Source organism: Helicoverpa zea, chromosome 18 (assembly GCF_022581195.2).
Source record: "Helicoverpa zea isolate HzStark_Cry1AcR chromosome 18, ilHelZeax1.1, whole genome shotgun sequence".
Taxonomy (NCBI): Eukaryota; Metazoa; Arthropoda; class Insecta; order Lepidoptera; family Noctuidae; genus Helicoverpa; species Helicoverpa zea.
In genome coordinates this window covers 1,788,758-1,813,118 of record NC_061469.1, presented here as the reverse complement: position 1 = coordinate 1,813,118, position 24,361 = coordinate 1,788,758, and the positions used below count along the sequence as shown (strand labels likewise).

Sequence of the window (24,361 nt, the reverse complement as noted above, 5' to 3'; positions counted from 1 at the left end):
TGTCAATCTATCACATAAATATAAAATTGTCGAAAAAACAAATGCCAAAAGCAATAAATTCAACATTCTAATTTTTACCTTTCAAATCCGTCAAAACATTTTTTGCAAAATAACAGATCAATCTAAATTGGATAGCAAAAACACGTTTTTGAATGATACGGGTATAAATTGCGAATGAAATAAACATTGATCTGATGAATTTATGATAGCATGAAATTCAAGATAAATGGACTGTGAAACTTTTGGAATTTTAACTCATGAGCCTATGTTTAGATATTGACGATATGTATTATATTGGAGCATGAAATACAGGTCTAAATTCTCAGTGATAGTAGAATTTTGTTGGTATTATTTTGAGGAAAACGAACCAACTTCAACTCGCTTTTAAAGATTATGTGTGTGGTTTTCAATCCATTTGCAAAATCAATATCGTGTATCAAGCAATGATATAGTTCAGAATAAACTCCTAGTATATGTTTAATTAACTAGTAAGTACCTACAATACAAGGATACTATGAATGTATTGGCACCTTGGCGAAAAATATCCAAGAAGTAAAATGGCTGCTATCTACAATAATGACTGTGTCTCTTGCGATGTATTTATAAAAATTCAAACCAAACTGCAAGAGAATGTTACCAATAAATAATATCATAATACACAAATGTTTTTACAAAAAAACAAACAACATGCGGGCTAAATCTAAAACATCAAGTTGTATGTAAATTCCAAGCTTCGCAAATCTCGTTATTTACTTTTTTTCTACTTTCTTACAATACATTATTCATCATATGGTAATTGGTATAAAAGTCTCAACTTTTGTTTAAAAGATTTATAAAAGCTGTTGTTACGTCGAAAGTAAAATTTTGTCTAGCTTTGTATTAAATTAGACCTACTGTGTTGAATTTTTTCTTGAGTCACAGTCTTCCATTAAAGCCTAAATTAGGTTTTATATATTTCGTTGACTAATATTTCAACTGTCTAATATTTTCTAAGTGGAAACTGGTCCAGGATATAATAAATAAATAATAATAAATATTGTTGGGACACCTTTTTCACACACAGTCGGTTAGCCCCATGGTAAGTTATTTATTAACTTGTGTTATGGGTGCTAACACAACTGATAAACTACATATAGCTACATATATACATATTTATAAATACATATCTTAACACCCAGACCACGGCCAACAAGCATGCTCATCACACAAATGTTGACCGAACCGGGAATCGAACCCGGGACCTCAGGTTCGGCGGTCCGGCATGATGACCATTGCGCCATCGAGGTCGTAGATTTCTTTTAAAGCAAAATCCCGTTAGTACATACATTCATGTCAATTCTATTCTCTCTAACATGTGTCTAAATATTCATTGGAATCGAAGGACTAAGAAACATAACTCTTGTCAAACAACCCTACATAACTTAAGCTACTGACAAAATAATAGAGGTGCTACACGTAATAATTTTCCAAAAGACCCCATTGGCCCTTTTCTTTGTTCTTCCCCGACAAGTTACAGTTAGCTAGACAGTTTGAATCAAGGAGGAAGGAAAGATAGCGGAGATGCCATAAGGAAGATAGGCAGCTTCTTATAGGTCAAAGTAACGTACGGTAGGCGTGATCAGTTACTAGAACTAAAGAGGCGTTCGGGTTCCTTGTCAAATCAAAACCAATCTATCAAGGCTTGGTCTAGCTTTATTTGGTGATTTTATTTTGAAAATATGGGCAGGTTCCATAGAAGGCATGGTGAAGGGCGGAGCTAGTAACGTTCCTCGTCTACCAAACGTAGTCTACCAAAAGTAGCACACTAAAATGCAGGTACTTTCTTAGGAGATTTTGCTCTATGACATCTCCGCTAGTCATTTTGTTCTCCATGGCATGAATGTTATATATTCCCCTAATTTCGGGAAGGGTAGCAAATATATTTCGTTGACTATTGCACCCTTTTTTTTATTTTTATGCCTTCGACACACCTGATAGTCACTTTTTGTAAATTTTGTAGCTTATTTCTCGAAATGTTGGGTAAATATAGATGTGTTTGTATTTGTAGAGGGTAGGTGTAGGTTTTACCTTTCTCAATTTATTTGTATGCTAAATAAATAGTGTGTACGTGACATTGAATAAAGTAGCGAATAGGAATGTTTAACGAAAAGTGATGACAAACAGTCTAATGTAATAGCCCTCTTAAATATGACTTGTAACGCTGTGGTAAAATTTCTAAATATACACTCACATTAAATTCTTTTCGTCGAAGGTATTAGATTGAAAGCGAGTTCATATAAGTAAATGCAAATGATACCGAGAAGAATGCTACATATACCTAGGAACATAATGTTATTATGCTCTACTTTTATCTTTTATCTATTATGAAAAATCTTGTGCTGAAGGACAATTTGTCCCCATTTCAGCAATAACCGATCCACAAAAACAAAATAAAAATTCACATTACACGTACACATATTTACTCGCCGAGATACAGACCAAACATGTTTCAGTTCTTAACTACGGACACACAGACAAACAGACAAATAAAACTTTCGTCTGAACAAAGTAACGTGTTAGTAGCAATCTAAAAAATGTAGATTTTCAAGTACTCAAGCCGCATTTAATGAAGTGGTTTTATAAAGGGTGGTACATTTAAATACAATGAAACTTGAATATTTAGTTTAGTTGTAGCTATTTATTTGTATTGATTGATATTGTGAACAGTGAAGTACAGTATAAAAAAAAATCGTAAGTTTATGCTTTGAAAAACAGAAATCACTGTTTTAGTCAGTAAAATAAATATGTAGGTACTAGAAATAAACTTTTTGAATCACATTATCATTATTACAGTTTTGGAATTATATTTTAAGGTTTCCAAAAAAAAAAAAAAACTTTTAACCCTTTTTTCCACTAGACTGGCTTATGAACACACTGTGCAAACACTCCGTATAACGCTTGTCTCTAAGGACAGTCCGGTCAGGCCGTCCTAAGCCCTGTCTCATCCTGCTAATGCCTTTCTAGTGGCTCCTACTTAATTACTAGCAGGTGAATATTTACTAGCTATACACCTAGTAACTATGTTCCAAGTAAAACAATATGGCGGACTTGGGGCGGGGCTGAAATTCAATAAAGGGGTTCTATTTAAGAAAATGGCGAGCAATAATTTATGAAGTAAACCTGTGTTTCAATGAGGGATATTAATTTAGGAGTGCTTTATTGGTAATTAGGATTTTAAGGGATTGTTTAACTTTTTTGTGTAGGAAATATTTAGTAAGTAGATTAAGTTGCGCTATGAAATACAGTTGGTATGAAATTAATTTCATAATATGATAATTATTAAAAAAAATTAGCCAATGCCTCCAATGTTAAAAACAGGAAACGTCAAAATCTAAAGATAGATCCAAAATCTGCATTTTTCAAAAAAGCTAAAATATACTCCGCACAGAAGACTGACAAAACAGACAGCTGCAAACGTCAGTCCAAAAAAAAAAAACAATAACAAAATTGAAACAGTAAATCCCATGGCATTCATATTCCGAAAAAAATTCGCGAAAAATTCTATGACGCGAATCGGCGTCACGAATTTTATCTTGCGTTTTTGGCAAGCGGCCCACTGTGCAGCGTGCACTCAAATGATGTTCCCGCATCGTATTTACGAAGTTGTTAGAACAAAAGACCTGTAATAACTGTCTTTTGTGGTATGATAAAATATATTATGTAAAAGAATATTATGCCGGTATTCCGTGTTTTGAAGAATCTTTATGAACGTCATTACAAGCGGTAGTTTTAGCACAGTGGGTGGTATGTCGTTAGTTGCGTACAATGTCAAATTAAGTTTTGTTACGAGAAAGTATGTATAGAGGTATGCGTAATGTGAAGTTATGAAATAAACAATAGGTTTTTATTTGGTCTGTTTATTGCTTTAAAGTTACAACTTATGTAATGCTTAAGATATTTTACTACAGTTTTATGGTAGGAGTATTATGTCTTTCTAACTATGAATTTAGAAGCCATAGCTATACAAAATTCATTTAGACTTTTTTTACATAGAAAAATATGTAAGTAGAAGAATTTTTTACATGCTCTATTTTACAAAAAAAAAAACCGATGTTTTCAACACAAAACATTATCCCATCTTACCCTACATAAAAACAGCCCTCATGCCTAGCTAAAACTTAGCCTACTTTTAGCCCTTGAAGCCTAATACCCCTTAAGTTCGCGATTGACCTAAATGTACGTCCATCATCACTAAAGATTTTCTCTGAATGCACAGTGGGCCTTTTGAAATTTATTGAGGTCAAAATGACTTTGTTGAAGAACGAATTTGTGGTAGTTAAATGAAAGTTTTTAAGAACTGTTTTTTGGTAATTGTGGCAGTTTTTGTAACGAAAATTGGTAGTAATTCTATATACGATTTTGAGTTGGGCTTATCATCATTACCTATATAGATATATATATGCTTAGATTTTACAAAAAGCTGTTGGGGTTGGCTTCGAGTCTTAACCGAATGCAGCATTGTAGGTACTTCTGTTTTACGTGGAGCTACTGCCTGTCTGATCTCTTCAACCCAGTTACCCGGGTAACGCGATAGCTCTTGGTAAGTCTTTTTAATGATCGATCTTATCCTTACTGATGACTAAGTACTAAGTTTTCCGATATGCAAGTTCTAAATAAAATTATCTGCAAAGCAAAATAAAGTATGAAAGTCCTTGCTTCCCTGCCATCCAAGAACCTATTTAAAAACTGCTTATTCTTCATAACAGGCACAATTCCTTGCAATTTCCTCCAAGCTAAATCTCCCAGCAGACATGATTTAATTGCTAGGTTCCCTTGAGGACACAATTGCGTTGTTCCCATAATTCCACGGGTACCATCGATCCCAGTCATTGTTTCCTATGGAAAATTACCAATTAACAGCTATTGAAACAATTTGTAACTACCTTAGACTGTGGGCGTGTCGGTGTTCTGTGAAATGTGGTACCTACTTGAATATAAGTAGGTAGTTAATTGAAGAGTGTGTTTGTTTATAAGTAGGTACGTATCTTCATATATGAATGTTATATTTATATAACTGATTAGGTATGTATATTTTAAGAAGTTTCTGGTAGCATAAGAAAAGTTTTTTTTTGTCGTTAATTTTATTTTATACTAGGTGTTTTCTCGCGGTTTCACCCGCGTCCCGTGGGAACTACTGCCCATTCCGGAATAAAATATAGCCTGTTACTTGATAAGAAATTAGCTTTCCAACAGTAAAAAAAATGTCGAATCTGTTCAGCAGTTCTGGAGGTACGAACAAGAAATGTTTCCTATTTATTATATTAAAAGTATACAGGGTTACTGGTAAGTAGACCGCATCCTTTCATGAGGTAATAGTATAGGTCAATACGGACAAATTTGACCATGGCATGCACTGGGCAAAATTTAACCCGTTTCAAGATAATCGAATTTCAAGATCAGTCGTCTAGGTACACGTATAAATTTTTATTATTAGTATAAAGTTTCGTTTTTGTGTATGTTTGTGTGTTTTTGGATAGAAGATGAATCACTTCATAATAACAAACCATAAAACTGTACAAATCACAGAGGAAATTATAGCGAACAGCAATTACTTTTTTAGTAGCTATTTTCTCAAAAATATTACTCTTCATTTTTTTGTGCAGAATACTTAAAAAACATGTACATTTATCTAGCCATCCAAAAAGGCACAAAATACACAAAAATCGGCAAAAAACGAGACTTTTAACTAATAATAAAAATTTATACGTGTACCTAGACGACTTGTTAAGAAAAGATCTTGTAATTCGATTATCTTGAAACGGGTTAACTTTTGCCCAGTGTATCCCATGGTCAAATTTGTCCGTATTGACCTATACTATCACCTCATGAAAGGGTGCGGTCTACTTACCAGTAACCCTATAGATTGAAAACAACCATTTCCTAATAACGAACGATTAATCTGTGGTCGATCGCCACTTACCTACTCACAGTTTAATTAATTTCGAATAATATTATTCTAACTCTATAGTATAGATATGATGGCCCAAATCGTGATGAAATTCACGCTTCTGCCTACCTCTCTGGGGAAATTAGGCGTGAAAATAAATTGGGTCTATATCTAGACCCACATTAAGTTATAAAACCGTGTAAAGTTTTCCAAACCACGTACTTAACTTAAATCAAAGTTAAGTTACTGAAGCTTTCATTTCCTTTCTTTTAATTAATGTTACAATTATGTCATGAATTTTAAAATCGAAATGGAATTCCGGGTGATTTAAAATTTAGGTATTTTATGTAAAATTGTTAAGTGATTAAAATAAATATGCATTGGCAAATCTCATGTGCTATTTTTGTAACTAATCAAATATTTCTAAATATGTAATACCAAAAAAAAATCAAATTATAGGTAAGTAATTACTAATAATATAAGCTGAAGAGTTTTTTTGCTTGAACACGCTTATCTAAAAAAACTACACAAATTAAAAAAAAATGTTAGATAGCCCAATTGTCAAGGAAAGCTATAGTCTATATTCTACCCAGGTGGCCAGAAGAACTGACTGAACTGAAAGCGCTGACAGAAGCCAGTATTACCATAAAACCAACCAAAGAGTTTGCATCCAAAGCTTTAAAAATAAAATTAAACTTCCATAAACATTTTCCTCTATAATAAAAACTACTGAACGACCAACAAAACGGCATTCTCATCATATCCCAGCGTTTCTTGAAAGTACTTACCCGCAGACTGCAAATTTTTAGTCGTCCGTTAGTAGGCTCGGGCTCATAAATCAGTATTGAAATAGATAGGTAGTACGCACGTAATATCATCATCATCTCCCGAGCCTTTTGCCAACTATGTTGGGGTCGGCTCCTAGTCTAACCGGATGTAGCTGAGTACCAGTGCTTTACAAGGAGCGACTGCCTATCTGACCTCCTCAACCCAGTTACCTGGGCAACCTAATATCCCTTGTTAAGACTGGTTGGCAGACTTACTGGCTTCTGACTACCCGTAACGAAAGATGACACACATAACAACAACCATTATATTTAGCCGGTATCAGAAAAACTAAACATTTGCCTTCGTACCACAAAAACTTTTAAACGTGTGTTGAACACTTGTCTAAAAAATGTTATTTACAGATTATGACGTTGAAATAAGGTCAGTTTTGTAGCCACACTTTTTTTAGACAAGTGTTCAACAGATGTTTAAGATTTTATAGTAAGGCTGTTTGATTCAGCCGTCTTGCCACAGTTTAGTCTGCATTGTGCGGGCACTCAAAGCTTTCAGCTCAAAAACGTTTTCTTTCTCATACATACGGGTATAACAGATTTTAATATTCGTTCTCCGTTTCAGCCATATTTTTATAATATGCATCCACTATAATATATTACGCTTTTTGATTCCCCCTCAAAGAGAACTGGATTGTTCGCAAACATTTTAGGATCTGCCAGCTCACATATACGTATAATGCATGTGTGTGAGTCTAGATTATATGAACGTGTGATTGTGTGCATTTGCCGGATTGTAAGTACCTAGGTACAAAGCTATATTTTTTTACAATATAATGTAACTACATATCATCATATAGATACCTATCCTTGCCTCAACTATAACTAGGGGTTTGCTTATAGTCTAATCAGATGCAGCTGAGTACCAGTTTTACAAGGAGCGACTGCCTATCTGACCTCCTCAACCCAGTTACCTGAGCAATACAATAGAAATAGCCTTAGAGCCTTAGTAAGACTGGTCGTCAGACTTACTGGTGGATTACTAAACTATAACCAGCCGTCAAATCGCCGATTTGACCAGTTAGCGGTAATTTGACCACACTTAACATTAGCAAAAACCAGTCAAAAATTAACATTAGCGTTAATTTATGATGTCATGAAAACATAGTCAAAATACTGCAACCAATATTTTGCTTATCTACTTATTTGATGGCTAGTTAGCCAATATTCAGAAAACTGATACTGACAAACGTCCAGACACGTTTCAGATACTTGATAAAGATACTAGGTACCCACACATATGTGTGCTTGTGTGTGTAAACCCAATATAAGGCTCTTAGTCCGGCTTAGCGCCCGACATGTGATATGAGCGCTCAGAATATTATGAGTTTCATGTTCCAAAATGTGCCAAAATCTAGGTATTAATATGCCTTCGTGGTAGTGGATATGAGGTGCGAGATGTGCGTTAAAAAGTGGTAGGTAAAAATTGTATAAAACGAAACGTAAATCTGTGCTTATAGTTAATTACGATAGGAATGTTCTCTGCGACTGCCGTCTCAAAGAAAGCCAGTCGTTTTATAGTCGTAATATTATTGTTACCATATTTCTGAAGCAAGATGACGTCCGTTACATAATCTTTTAACTGTAATAAATGCTAATTTCTAACAACATTTTCTCCTTAATTTGCCTCGGAGGATAAACTCCAAGATTACAATAACCTAAGCAAAAAATAAATAAAAAAGCACTGTACCTAACTAAAGCACAATTTTCCAAGAAAAATAAGCCTGACATTCTTTCCGTCTCCATTACATAATAATCTCACAAATCAAACACGAGCATGAACGACTCAAACTAAAAAAAACTTGCCAAGTCCGATCCGGACTTGAGTATCAAAGGTTCCGCTGAAAATAAAATGAAATAGATAGATTTATTCTTTATTGTACACCAAGAAAATGAACAACACAGGAAACCACAACACACAAAGAAAGTACAGGCCAGTACAGTAAGTAAATAGGCCATCTTATCGCTAAACAGCGATTTCTTCCAGAAAACCTTTGGATGGAGTTAATCTGTAAAAAACATTGAAAAATGTATAGAAAAATAAAATTGGAATAGCTCAATGGCTAAAGGGAAATTAATATAAGTCGTTTTCTTACTTTATAAAACTACAACCAATGTGCAACCGGAATCGCTTGCATTTATGGATAAATCATTATGACATCAAGACAGACGAAATCTCGACGGTCTTTCAACTGATTTGCCACGGTACCCTAAAAACCACGAACTTCCAAATACCACTGGAGGCTTTCCTCTAAATCCTGGCTACTTGAAACAGGCACGTTTCCCTCTATTACCGCACAGTCTACACGTGTGAAGGTACCTAATATCGCCGAAATATGACACGTTTTCAGCTTTCAGGCTGAAAGATTACCTACAAGGAAATTCACTTAAGTGCACGGCGTGAACGCACTTTTTCTTTTGTACTTTGAATAATAATACTATGTAAAAAAATTTGACCTGCATGGAAAGTGGGGTAAAGGGATTTTAGGGTTAAACCTGATCTTTTGGGTAGAAATCTGATATTATAAGAAGGTAATATTTACCAAGTTGTGGGGCTATCTCTGGCTTTCCTTAACTGATTTTGAAAATTCTTATACCTATAGATAGCTACGTTATTTAAAACTGTCATTTATGCTATCTATACCTACTTTTATACTAAAATAATAAAGAGGAATAATTTTTTGTTTCTACACTAAGGCCGCGTTTCCATTGTCGCGGAGCTGGGCGGAGAGGGGCGGAGAAGAGCGGTGAAAAGTGGTCAGTGTTTCCACTGAAGCGGAGCTGGGCGGAGAGGGGCGGAGAAGAGCGCAGCTGGGCGGAGAAGAGCGATGAAGATTTTGAATGCACCTAGTGACGTAACGAAGACAACTGACACACTGCACGCGAGTCACGCACCGCCCCGCTCCGCACCGCTCCGTGCCGCCCCGCTGTCCTCCGCTCTGCACCCCAATGCTCGCTGTCCTCCGCACTGCACCGCCTCGATGTATGAATATTCGCTCAGCTCTGCTCCACCCCGCTCGTACTGTTTCCATTGAAGCGGAGCGGAGATTTCAAGCATAGTCATTGGTCAATTTGTGCACCGCTAAGCTCCTCTCCGCCCCGCTCCGCGTCAATGGAAACGCGGCCTCATTGGTCAATTTGTGCACCGCTAAGCTCCTCTCCGCCCCGCTCCGCGTCAATGGAAACGCGGCCTTAAGCCTCCAAATCTACCGAACCGATTTAAAAAATTCATTCACTGATGGGAAACAAGACTATTCTCGGCTATATTTTGTCCGGTTGCAGTAAGAAGTTCACCGAGACTCGGGTGAGACCACAGGAAAACAGTTGGTAGGCTATATTTTAACCTAATACCGGAAAAAGTTTCCTTCGGAAAATTGCTGGAACCGCGTGAATCAGCTGACTTATAACAAGACAATTGACTGATAAGTACATTCAAAGCACATTAACATAATTCATTTTGTTTACCAGTAAGGAAAAGTATATTATTTGTTCCCCCAAGGGTAGGAAAAACCCATCAAAGGAAAAACTTTTCAAGGAAGTTATTGAGAATGGAATTTTACCCTCCTCGTGGAACGCCATGGACAAATTATAAATGTCTATTGAATTCCAAGTAAATAATAATTGACACTTCCAAAGAAAAATTATGTCATGATAATGTCGATCGTTGAAATTCGTTCAGTAGTTTTTTCGCGGAAGAGTAAGAAACATGCACATAATAACATAGTATTGGTAAAAACAAAAATGTACATTGTGTGTTCTCTGTTGTTGCAAGAATCCTTACTTAATTATAAATACTGTGAAAATTACTTACGCACCATACGTAATAATTTTCCAAATTGGCTGACTAGATCCAGAGATATTCACAACGTCACAAACTTTACTTCTTTTGTTTAGATAAATGGTCACATCCACAACACAACCTTGATCAATGAATCTATGCGACTGCTAAGTGCTAATCCTAATTATACTGTCACGTGAAAGAATGCACCTACGGGATAAGTAGTATTTTGACGATTCTATATTGCCCACGCAGACGAAGTTGCGGGCAACAGCTAGTACGTAATAATTTTCCAAATTGGCTGACTAGATCCAGAGATATTCACAACGTCACAAACTTTACTTCTTTTGTTTAGATAAATGGTCACATCCACAACACAACCTTGATCAATGAATCTATGCGACTGCTAAGTGCTAATCCTAATTATACTGTCACGTGAAAGAATGCACCTACGGGATAAGTAGTATTTTGACGATTCTATATTGCCCACGCAGACGAAGTTGCGGGCAACAGCTAGTTATAAATATGAAAGTGACTTTGTTGTGGTTTCACGTCAAAATTACTGAATTACTTAACCTTTTTATTTATTTATTTAAATCAGGCATCAAGGCCCATAGAAAACACTATACATAAATATTATAACATTAAATCATATACTAATACATATTTTATATAAACTACTTAAAACTAATGCACACGAAGTGTCGGAGTCGTGTTACGCTGCGAGGTGTCGCGTAGCCATCCTCGGAGCAAAATTGGTACAGAGATGGCCCAGAGCCTGGGAAAGGATGTAGGCTACTTTTTATCCAGGTGCGGAAAGTGGCATCCTCGTAACGCGGGTAAAACCACCAGCAATTTATATTCCAACTATGCCTTAGACCCAAACATGATACAGTAATTAGAGAAAGAACTTTCATAACAACACAGTTTGTCGTGTTTATGCCTCTTGTCACCAGATAACGAGGATCCAAGTTTCTTGTCTTGTCTACTTGTCTCAAGTTTGAAAATGTACTCCTTTTTTATATCTAGATACGAAGTTTTATCCTGCATTTTAAGATATGCGCGAACTCGGTTACTTTACACTTGGTAAAACTTATCCAAGATGTCGGCTCGGACTTATCAGGGTTAGGGAATTTCGTGTACAATTTATGTTATATTTTCTTGAGTAGGAATGTAAATAAATAAAACAAAAACAAACATTATTATCAAAACCAACAACTATATTTTCAATAATTTAAGGACATTTTTAAACCACATTGCGGAACAAACGTTAATAAGATAAAACAATAACTAAAACCTATGTATACTTATATACAAACGAATAAATCTACAAAAAATGTAAGCACACACCTCCCTACATACGAGCAATTTATTCTGCAGACTGTTGAACAGCGTGTTACTTACTGAGGACACTTCAAAAGTCCAGATTGAAACCTACCCCGAAACGAACCCGCCGTTGTTTATCAATCAAGGTGCTCCCAATCAGACGCAGCACGCGAACCTCATTGTGCGGCTCATAGAACAAAATATCCCTTTGGAAGGTAAAGCCCCCGCAGCGCTGCGAATCCACAAATATTTTCAACTCCGAACCGTTCTGATAATTCTTGTGCATCGCCAAACTAACGTTGGTCTGCCCACCCCGGCAGCCCTCCGTTATAATAGTCGCTACTCGCAAATCTGGTGAAAACTGCTTAAAAAGACACACCTGGATGCCAACCTTGCTAGCTGTCGAGGTTATTGTAAACGTGGGTCTCTCATACCGAGCGCTGATCGAGAACTCCGGCGCCGGTGGGTACGCAAGGGGCTTCAGTCCAATTTCGGTACCTAAACTTACTTCTGGCAGAATTTTGTACATCCACTGCGTCACCATGCGCAGAGTATTGGGGTCCACATCTCTCACAGAACATGAAACAGAACCCACTGATTTATCATTCTCCTTTTCGAAAACTATTTCAGTTTCTGACGACACCAGGTCTCTGATCCTAGATGTGAGTCGCATCTCGTAAGCTCCTTCAAGGACTTCTTTGTACGTGGCAGTTGCAGAGCCGGACGAGTCTATCAGTAGGCCTTCATCAGTGCTTTTCGGCTCCATTTCCTTGTGAATTAACTGGGAGAAACACTTGTAGGACTCCCTTGATTTTCCGTAGCTGTATTGTTGAACGAGTTTGACCTTGTCTAGGATCTCCCTGAGGACGATGAGTCTGGCTCCGACGAAGCATTTCGGGAAAGTGCTTTTGGCTTCGGCGTGAACGTCACACAGCTTCGTATTTTTGTATCTGCGCGGTTGGACCACGATAATTTCCTTCTTCTTTGGCAGCAGCCGTTGCAGTGAGGACACAAAGCTGGTGACTTCCTCCTTGAACTTGTCCTCGTTTAAGTCCATTATTTTTTATTTTTATTATTTAGTTTATATTTTATTTGTTGGATAACAGGTCAAACGTCATTGACCTGTCTGGTTTTATTTTCGTATCGCTGAGCGTTGACGACGTGTCCGGCCAGTCGCACGCTGCAAGGAGTTTTGTATTTTTAGTTGTCTTTGAGATAGTACGCAGTTATTTTTGACACTTCCTCTTGTTCTGCAAACATATAATATTTATTCATAAATATAAGTACCTTGATATAATCCTCTAGAATATTTAAGAAATGTTAGAAAATCAACAAAAATATTTTTTTTAATTTTAATTTTGACGTAAATGCACCCTAAAGAGGTCCACTGACAGGTAAGAAAACATGCAAAGATAATTTCATTCATCAGAACACAGAATAAGGAGGTAAAACTGCATTTCATGGCATAACCCCCCGACCTTTTTCCAAAACTTTCGTAACCATTATTATCAAACATTCTTCCCATTACCCAATCAAGACATTCCATTCAATATAAATCTGTATCGGCGCCATCCGTTCTTCATTCATTCATTCATTCACTCATTCGATACCCATTCACGGCACACTTGTGAAACGACCATGACTCTTGGAACACAATACGTCCTAGATATAGCTTTCAAGGCTATATTTTATAGCTGAAGATGGATGTAAGTAATTGATACTTCTGAGATGCAGTCCGGTTTTTAATTAATAGCCTGTTTCTAGTGGTGGGTTCCTCATTTTATGTAAATCGATTGTGATGAGGTATGATAAGACATTTTTCAAAATTAGTTTAGTAGTTCCAGAGATTTATTATGTACAAACTCACATAGGTAATCATTGCATTTTCGTAGTATTAGTGATAGATATAGTTGATAGGTTTTTAGGTCGGTTTTTAGGACTTTAGGTCGGTTTTAATAGGTATTCCGTTCCGCAGCCCGCGGAAAAAAAGAATTAGTGATATTCTAAAAGGTATCCTGTTCACTTTTAATATTAAAAATACAAAAGTAGCGCTGTCTGTATATCTGTCGCGGTTTAAAACTAAAACTACTGAAACTATGAACTGTTTATGAATTATCTAAAGTTTGCTCCTCTTTTATATCAAATATACATTATTCCTAACACTGGTTGAACATAATCTTCACAAAAACAGTATCTTATCAATTTTAGAAAACTCGAACCATCCCTTTTATTTCACAATTCATTTGGAAATTTATTTATTATCGTAAACCACTTGTTATTCGGCACCTGTCCCCAGTTATCCTGGTTGAACTTCATTGAACCCTTTTAGCGAATTGCTGCAAATGTGACGAGCATTCGAGAGCTCTGTTTTACGGTCAACCCAATATTCTAACTATCCGTGGTTTTTCCTACTGGAGATATAACTTTCGATATTAGCCTATGGAGAAAAAAATGAATAGCGGAGATACCATATCGGAATATCACCAAAGAAAGTATCTCGTCAAAATGCGAGTGTTCGGGAGACGAGGACCGTTAAAGTCTCCGCCTTTATAGGCCTTGATAGAAACCCGCCCATTTCTGTAATACCAAAAATCGTTGACAGATGTCCCAAACAATCCGAATCCTCGTTATTCACTCGTAACTGATCGGTTTGGTCACGCCTATTGTACGAGTTTGACCTAGAAGAAGAAGACTGACCTACCTACCTGCTGTATGAAATCTCTGCTATCTTTCCATCCTCCGTGCATCAGCTCCATATAAGTATTGTCAAATGCCTATCTCTAGTAAGTAAGCACAGATAGATAGAATATTGGGATAGACCGTTAGTAAAGCAGGAATTTATTTGACGCAAAGTTAAAGCTTTTGTACGATTGTGAAGTTTCGAGGGACCTCTGTGTAAGGTAAAATATTGAGTATCTATAAAATGACGAGACAGATTATCTTTGGTAGGAAAAATAGATATTGACTCGCGGCCTGACAGTGGATGGTTGATTATTTAAGTCTTGTCTTATTGAGTACCTCTGTCTTTCAGAAGGCCAGAAATTGGTGGAAAGAACGAAGAAATTGGTGGATCCCGGCTGTCATTCGAACATTGTTAAATGTCGATACGGGCAGTCAGAACCCAGAAAGACTGACAACCAGACTTACCAAAGCTCATCGTATTGCCCGTACAATCGCCATATTCATCAAAGTTACGATCAAGAACGTCAAAAATACACGCTGTAGAAATAACCTAAAAAGTAAAAACTCCTGCAACACGCTAGCTCTAGAGTTACTTAGAGTTACTTAGAGTTTTTAACTGAACTCTAGTAAATAAACTACGATAGCGGATACTATAAATAATAGGTGTGAATTCCTCGCACACCGTATGCTTCCCGGTTCGATACCCGGGTCGAGCAATATTTACTGCAGCTGAGCGTGTGCTGGTTGATAGCTTTATTTATTACCCGATTGCGGTGAAAGGTACTAGGTTTTATGGGAAAGTGCAATACTCTTTCTGCAAAAAATTAGGAAAGGGGTGAAATAGTCAATTTTTCACAACGGAAATTACTCCAAGCAAAACTGACATTATTCTCACATACTTGAAGTACCTAAAGTAAGTAGATACGGGCTATTTTGTCATCTTCAAGCCAACACTAATAAAATTTCAAAGGGCGCTATAGAATCATTTTTTGAGGTGAGAAATCATGGGATTATCCCTCCCTCTATGGGTTCAGTGGAACTTTTTGATTCTCCCGAAATTCGAACCCAGGACATTATGGATAGCAATCACTTACCTAAACTATACTACACCACAGAATCATAAGCAATATGGAATTAATTCCTTACACAAAAAAATAACAAATACAATTTCCTATACGGAATTCAAAACACCATAAAACCAATGCAACATCGGATATTATAAATGTTTATAATTTATCGGTAGCACAACGTTCCGGGTTCGACACCCGGGTCAAACATTGTTTACAGTTTAAGCTCGTTCCAGTTCGTAATATATTGAACAGATGTGTTTACAAGAGTGCGCAAAGAATGTGTAATGATTTTACTGACAAGATGCTGCAACTGTGGTGAGCTGTGAATGGATATTGAAAAGGTGTTGTTTTTAAATAGTAAATTAGTATTTCGTATCTAAATAGCGTATTTTGTTTATTTAGGAAACTTTTAAATACTAATAGAAGACTGAGTTTGGGTAGTGTGTTCCCTTAATTCTATTAGGGATTTTATTAGTCCTATATGTCTTAAGTCAGACAAACCGACGAGTATTGGGTTGCTTGGGAAACTAGATCGAGACGGCCAGATATGCAGTCGGTTCATGTAAAACACTGGTACACGGTTATATCTCAGTTAAACAGTGGTCAGTCAGCTGTCATTCTACTAAGCAAATGACTTTTCCCCAACCCTGTCAAAAGAGCCATATTCCGGTACACAAAAATATCCTAAATATTCGAAAGAAATTTTAAATCCTTCCGAATTTCTCCAACAAACGTTAATAGCAATAATAATCCCCTTTACTTTATGACCCTTGTAATCGATTGATTCCCAGCTGGAGTGAAGTACCCTCGAAAATTCTAATAATATCCCAAATCTATAAAGTTGATGGCTTAAATTGGTTATTGAGACCCTTTTAACACAAGATTTCGGCGCTACTTAATAAGTACTACCCTTAAGTTTCTATCGAAGTTTATATTTTAACAGTCGTTTAGTTTTGACAAAGTATTGCAAACAGTGAAATGCTGTAAATGGAATTCATTATAATTTTGTGCTTTCAAGTTTGAGAATAATTATGTTAATATTAATAAATAACTTATTGCGATAAAGAGTTACTTTTCCTAAGCTTAATTAAATTGAAGGTCAGTTTTTTTTATGTTTTACTCAACTTTTAGTATTACTTACGTATCTTAGTATCTTGCTGTCACTTTCACCAAAAATAATTCTAATAACGACACGGTAGCAAATATTTAAAATAAAATATTGATCAGTTCAGTTTCAGAATTGCAAAAAAAAACAAAATTATATAAAACGTACCTAAACGTCATTTCAGAAGTCTATCACACATATTCATCACCACTCAAACCATTTCAATCATCGTTTACACCTTTGAATATTACCACCAAATATTCTCTCCTCCCCAGTTAAAATAAGTACCCGTTCATTAATAACCTCATGATGGACACTAGCTCGCCAACAGCCGATTAGCTTTCACATAATTAATGTAAAATGGATGAAATTTGATTTTAATCTACTAAAACAGCCCGTGTTACAGCGGTTTTGGTTAAAACGTGATAGGTATCTTTTTAAATGAGCGCTTAGTTAAACATGTTTAGTTTAAATTGGGATTAGATTAGAATGTTATTATATGAATTAAGTCAACTTGGATTAATTAAAAGTCACTATATGAATTGTAAAAAAATTGCCGGGAAGCTATGTCGGTCTGTTGTGAGAAAGATACAGAACTGATTTACTGTTTCAGTTTGGTGAACAGATAGTCTAGACTTCTAGAGCATGTGAAAAGACATAGGCTACTTTTTAACTAGGTGCGCGAAGTTGTTTATTCAGGATGCGTGTGGAACCGCGGGAAACAGCTACTAGTAATGGGTATAAATATAGTTAGGAAACTGTAAATATATATAACCAGGATCTGATGGAAAGTCAAAACATGAAAGAAAGAAAAACTCAATCTTCGCAAATGCAAATGAATAAGAGGGAAGGACAAAAATCATTAGAATCAGTGAAGTGTTAAATTACAAAAGTTGCTATCGTTAATGAAAATATACAAACCGAACCAAAAAAAAAACTAAGGAAAATCTTGCATTAATTTACCAACTTGTCTTCTAGTAGTAAAAGTAGCCTTTTTAATGTAACTACATTTAAAAAACTTCGTACAAATATTTGAGTCACATTCTCAGTCGTCCGATATTGCACTGCGCCACATTTAAAATGACTGTTCTTCACAAAGCGAGTTCTGTTGCAGTTTTTTCTCGTCGACACTTGATTGCCTTTTAGACTGTACTGTCTGTGAGTACCTTAGGTTTTTTCCCTTTTTTGTGGTGTAGGTATGTAAGTTTCTTTTTCGGTATGTATGTCTAAAAGTTGATAGTAAATTAAAGATAATGTAAAAATAATGACCAAGTTATAAGATATTTCGGTGTATTTTCGTATTTTTATTTTTTGTCGTTTTGGAATGCTCAATAGATCAGTTTCGATAGTAAGAGTATCCGCTCACTACAGACTAAACAGCCGGCCTACAGTCGACTCTACGATTGGTATTTTTTTTTGTAAATCTTTATTCCAATCAAAGTTTTCAGTTGGTCTGAAACTGGCCAAATACATGTCTGGAAATTAATGTTCTGGAAATCAAAGGCTGAATTTTCATACTGATTTATGAGCCCGAACAAACTGTAGGCCGTCTGCAGTGTGCGGAAGCTCTAAAGGATATACTTTCATGATTGCATTTGTAGGAAAGTAAACAACCCCTTTTAGTGAAATGTAGTGACAATTTAGAAGGTAGAATAACTTCCTACTTGTTCCGAATTGCAAGTCTCGACGATAAACTGTCTCAAAAAAACAAAGGGAGTGCGCTTGGATAGACAGCGCATATACTAAAGTGGTTTTGGTTCAGCTGTAGTTGATTGATCTACAAAAAAAAAGATGACCACTAGCCGTCGAATTAAAACCACATTCCTTTGTTTAATTCGGTGGAATACGATCAATATTGATTTTCTAGAATCTATCGTCAATAACACAAAACATTGAAATACTATGGACAGTAAACCTTTTAAAACAATAACTTAATGTGCCTGTTGTGACATAAACCTTAAAATAACTATTGTGCCATTTGTTTTGATCCGTTTTGAACATGAGTTTAATGACAACGAAAAGTCTCATTCACTGTTTACTAAATTTACTAAAATGATGCATTGATAATAAAATTGCTTGCCCCAAAATGGGAAAATGAAGTTCCAATGTTTTGTCAAAATTCGCGCCATTTTTTGACGTCCCAATATGGCGGCCATATCAAGTATTCCTAAACTAACATTACGCAAGAATATTACGTAGCAATCTGTATAAAAATATTTACAAAAAGGTTTTTATATAGCAAGAGATAAAAGCCATTAGGCTGCCTCTTAAGGTATAATGATTATGTTTCAACTTTTCAAGCGATGAAAAACAACGATATGCCATAGAGTAACTAAGTTATTTTTGCAGAAGCTCAACGTCACAAATACTAGGTAGCAGTTATCAATTGCCAGCAATTTCTTCCTTTTATAAAACACTAACCTATTTACAAAATTTTTTCTACAAAAAAAGCTGGTACTAACACTAGCACTGGTTTTATTTTGATTTTTTTGATTGATTGGAAACTGACTTCTTGAGAGAAGTTGGTAAAAGTCTAGGCAGATGATGATGACATAATACTAGCCCATTATTTTATGGAACCGTATTCTTCTCTGTGGTAATAGTTTTATAGGTAGCACTTACCTAAGATAATTGTAGATAACTAACTATATGTATTTTGTTTTATTCTTTATTTATTTAGTGACAATAATAGAAACTATATTTAGTACAGTTAAAAAAATATAAGTGTTCCTTCTGATATTTTTATTCTGTGATCTCAAGCTTTTATTTAACTTCTGTGCCAGATTCCAGAGTCTGCGTTTGCATAAAAGTTTTCTGTTTTCATTGAGACCATAACATTATAAAGTTATGTGGTAAGTAAGACTTATATCGCCAGTTATGTTAAAGTCTATCTTGATAGACATTAAACCAATTGTTGGCAATAACAAGACTGCTACATAATAATATCGGGTATTTTTTTGAAATTGTTAAATGATAAAATACCTTAGTCTTGGTATTCTTTAAATATTGTTTCATTATATTAAACGTAAATAACACACCTATGAGCACTGTAACGGCTGGGCATTTCACCTAAATTCTTTTCTTCACTCTCTTGTCGCCGACTTTAGCATATGAAAGCAATAACCCAAAAGTCGAGGTGGCTTAGTGGTTAAACCACGCGTCTCTCAAAAAGAGCTCGTCTGCTGTAATGACACGCCTTACTATAATTTATCAACACATCAAAATACCCTTGTTATTGGTCATTTCATTATTAGGTTGGCTAAGACTGTAGCTAAACTACCAATAACCACAACATTTTTGTTACCATTCATAACTAACTAACCTCATCTTGTTCCAGCAACATGTGGTCAGCTAAGAAGTGTTCGGACAACAGTGCAAGCACCCCCTCAGCTGAAGAGGAGATCAAAGTGGTGCTGGTGGGAGACACCCAGTGCGGCAAGACGTCGCTGGTGCAGAGGTTCGTCTCTGACACCTTTATTGATGTGAGTATTTTTTTATTATTCTATTGGGTTTTAAAGATAAGATACTTGCTCGACAGATCACATTCTGTTAAGCTGTTCTATGGTTTCTGGTTCGATTTTAACCCTACTGATTTCTTAAACCATACTTGTGCTTGTTAGATACTAAAAATGGGCTATGTCGTATGTAGTTGTGGATTTTCGGTTTGCGGAACTAGGACATAATGATGAAGGTTACTAAAAGACTCGATTAAAATTTATCATAACTGCCATATCTCCGGCTTAGGAAATCGTCGATGTGCAGTATTCATTCTTCATATTTATAACTAGAAACTGTGATGATTTATATAGGAAGTTCTATAGCATTGCCTACATATTTAATATACACATTTTTTATAGGTAATAAGTAGCTTTCTCAACTTCAAATTCAGCCTATATTATTTTACTATGTAAAGGAGGTGTAGGTACTTTGGCCTCTGTTTGTATATTGATTTTAATCCAGTCTCCTCAAAGTCAAATCAATCATAAACCATAACTCATCAACCGCTAATCACTCCCAACACAGTTCAATTATAACCACGTTTAACACAAATCAAGTAATCACCATGTTATTGGCACATGTATTAATTCTCTGACATCATCCATGTCGTCTATGTATAGAGATAGAAATGTTTGTTAGATGTCTGTCTATCATATTCGGATATGTAATCATGTGCCTTAGATTAATGAATGGATTTATGTACCTATGTACCTGTGGTGGTTATAGGCACGGATGGTAACAACTGTGTATCTTGGTACAGTCAACTACAGGTCAGTGGTAGCAGTTTTATAGGAAAATCGTACTTATTACTATTGAGTTAAGATTCATGACAGTTACCACTGATGTGCTGTCTACCGTACAGTATTCATTTTATTAGTGGACGACTTCATCAAATGCAAAAACGAGACTGGAAGCCGACCCCAACATAGTTGGGAAAAGGATCGGGAGATGATGATGACTTCATCAAATGTAGATTTGATCAAGTACACATTTATGACTCTTATGTAATATGTAAATAATATCTTACTTCTTACTTGTATTATAAATGTGAAAGTTTGTGAGAATGTATGGATGTATGTTTGTTATTCAATCACGCAAAAACGGCTGGACCGATTTGATTGAATTTTGGTATGTAGATAGGTGATACCCTGGATTAACTATGTGTTACTTTTACTTATTATCAACACACCACGCGGGCGAAGCCGCTGGCGGAAGATAGTGTGCTATATAACTTCATATATTATGTCTGTTTGAAAACTGCTGAAAACTGCTGGACCGATTTTAATTAGAGGTACACAGATAGTTTTGACCCTAAGAAAGGACATAAAATATTCTATGTTTTATCCAGTTGCAGGAAATAGCGATACCTTTGAGACGTTTGTAAAATCGCGGAAAACACTTTTTTAAAGATCTATGAAATGTTAAAAAACCTTTTTTTATAGTTGTAATATCACCCTAAGATGAAACAATGGCAGACAGATCAACAAGTGACTTCCGATCCTGTCAGTGCTAAGAGCAAACCTGCTTATAAAACAATTATTTAAGTTACTCGAGTTTGAACACAAAAGAGCAATATTAAGTTTATCATATTTGTTAGTTTTGAGCTCCCAAATTCTTGAACTGGTCTTATATCGGCTTAAATCGTTGTTTCTGAATCTTTAACATTCCTAGCCTTATAGTGCACAAACGAAAAAAATACTCTTTATAAAATTCGTTTAGATAATAACTGATACTCCAATACAGAGACATTTTCAACCTACTTCCGAGGGCATATCTTTGTCTTTGACAAAAGGTACTATAAACAATGACAAATTCACACATTGGAGTATTTCGTGGTATTGAAAGGACAATAACTACCAGAAGTTACATAGATACTTTGGATCTTCCAACAGCACTCGTGGAACTAGGAAAATCCTACGTATGGTGATCTTCACACTGCCCCGCATCACGCTGCATCTTGCGTGTCGACGCACCTACGCGCGTTCCTGCGGGAGTGCAGATCTGCATCATCGTGCGGGTTTTTCACGCACTCACGCGCGTAGGTGCGTTTTGTAAATTCACGCACAGCGAGTTCCATTTTCAAATATACACGTCACGCCCATTCAAAATCACGCGCGGCATTGCGGGATTCAGTGTGCCATACCTTGCGTCTCGCCCCGCACCTACGCGCGGGGGTGCGTGTTTCTCCGCATGTATGTGCGTGATCCGCATGAACGCGCGTGGATGCATTTTCAGTGTGTTGTACTATGCGTGTTTTCCATACAAACGGAGATATTTCCATACAACGGAAAAAAACGCATACACGCACTACGCTGCATCATGCGGGGCAGTGTGATAATCGCCTATTTACCCTCGTAAATAAATAACAAGACACTCGATGCCTAATCTATTTGTGGATACACGTGTTTCTAAAAGGATATTATTGAGAAGTAGCGGTTTCCCGCGGCTCGGTTTATCCTGAAGTTATGTTTCTTCACGACTTAAATAGTGTAATAAATCTATATGTACCTACTTAAAATATTATATAATTCTAAGATTCAGTACTATAAATGTGAAAGTAACACTGAAACTACCGAACCAAAATACTACATAAATACTCGAATGCCGGAAAAAGGACAAAGGCGCTTTATCCGCTTTTTATCTCGGGACACGAGCGGAATCGCGGGCAAAGCATATCACAACAAATGTGATAAAGATATCGAATAATACAGCCAAATAAGTCTTAAACAAACGACAGTTCAACTAATAAACTGTAACCTGTCACAACTCAATCTACATAATTGCTGGCAACACTGGCACAGATTAAATTTCACACACGCAAACACCTGTCAGCCGTGACTGACAGCTTGTCGTGTTGCCACAGCAAAATTACTGAACAAGTAAACATGTTTGCCAGACGTCAAAAGATGAAATTGTCGCGAGAGAAGTATTTACATTTTTATTTCTTTGTTGTTATTTTTTTCGTTTTAATATAGTCCTGTTATTCTTGAAGGACCAAAAGGAAGTGTCACGCCTGTCAATGTCATGTTGTTTTTGGTAATAATAAATATTTATTGTTATTTTTTTTTGTTGTACTTATCTGATGTATGGGAAATCCTATCATTTGTTTGTACGATGATTGATTGATTTTGTTTCTGATTGTACAGAATAAGCTATCTTTTTATTGTGACGTAAATATTACTTCCGTTTTTGTACGTTATTGTAGGAAATATTACATCTGGAATTCTCATCGACCTATTTTCTTCCATATTTATTTGTATGTATTAACATATAATAATAGGTTATTTGTATGATTAAGACTCCGAATCTACTGAATCGATTGAGATTTTTCCAATGTTGGGAAGTTGCACTGTTCCCGGGTGACAAAGGCCTTACTGTCTCCGGGTATGTGAAAATTTTACCCCGGAACACGGGCGAAACCCCGAGAAACAGCTAGTAGCCAATATAAGTGCCCTCCATAAAAACAACATCTCGTTAACTAAGAAACAGTGAAACACGTTCCATTTCGAACGTGAGAATCCGAAGAAAAAACGTTAAGTACCATTGAGCCTAAAACAACATCCTGTAGCTATGAGCCCTTATGTTATAGCAGAGATGCGTAAAACAGCAAATTATATCTTTATTGTTTGCTTTAGGGATTTAGAAAAAAAAAAATAATATTCATCACTTTACTTACCTGTATCGGGCGTGTCGTTCATAAACACATTAAATGAAATGCGATAATATACTGGTTAATATATGTTGATTAACACAAAGAAAAAAGAAAAATATGTAAAAATGAAAAAATGAATTTTTCAAACAAAATAAATAGAATAAAAATGTGCGAAAATTAGAACACCATATAAAAGTCAGTCATTACAAACAACTATGTGTATGAAATTTTCCCTTGAAAACTGACAGCTGTCAACTGATCAAAACATTCGATACTCCTAACTTTATCTCTGCTTTACACATGATGTTGTAAATTATAAAAACGAAAAATGACTCTTGTGGTTAAACCACTGAATGGATTAGGTTTTTTTTTTACAATTCGACATAGAATATCATAAAGTATATGCGATAGGATTTAATGTGATTGTGAACGACACACTCTGTATAATTCCATCATGCTAATACCGCAAAATTTTTTCAAATTGG

The 24,361-nt window shown here is 35.9% G+C and overlaps 2 protein-coding genes across 7 annotated transcripts in view; one reads left to right on the top strand and one right to left on the bottom strand.

Annotated features, from left to right (window-relative positions):
• Positions 1-24,361, top strand: part of LOC124638665 (rho-related GTP-binding protein RhoE-like) — a 161,687-nt gene that overhangs the window by 97,240 nt on the left and 40,086 nt on the right. For all 6 annotated transcript variants that reach the window (XM_047175668.1, XM_047175666.1, XM_047175663.1 and 3 more), the window contains one exon: positions 20,064-20,208. In XM_047175668.1, the coding sequence (XP_047031624.1) occupies positions 20,068-20,208 (141 nt within the window). In that variant the 5' untranslated portion in view covers positions 20,064-20,067. The remainder of the gene's footprint in view (positions 1-20,063; positions 20,209-24,361) is intronic.
• On the bottom strand, positions 11,958-12,968 carry LOC124638664 (mitochondrial import receptor subunit TOM40 homolog). Its single transcript, XM_047175662.1, has one exon. It carries the CDS (start codon positions 12,924-12,926, stop codon positions 11,958-11,960), a length of 969 nt encoding a protein of 322 aa, XP_047031618.1. The 5' UTR covers positions 12,927-12,968.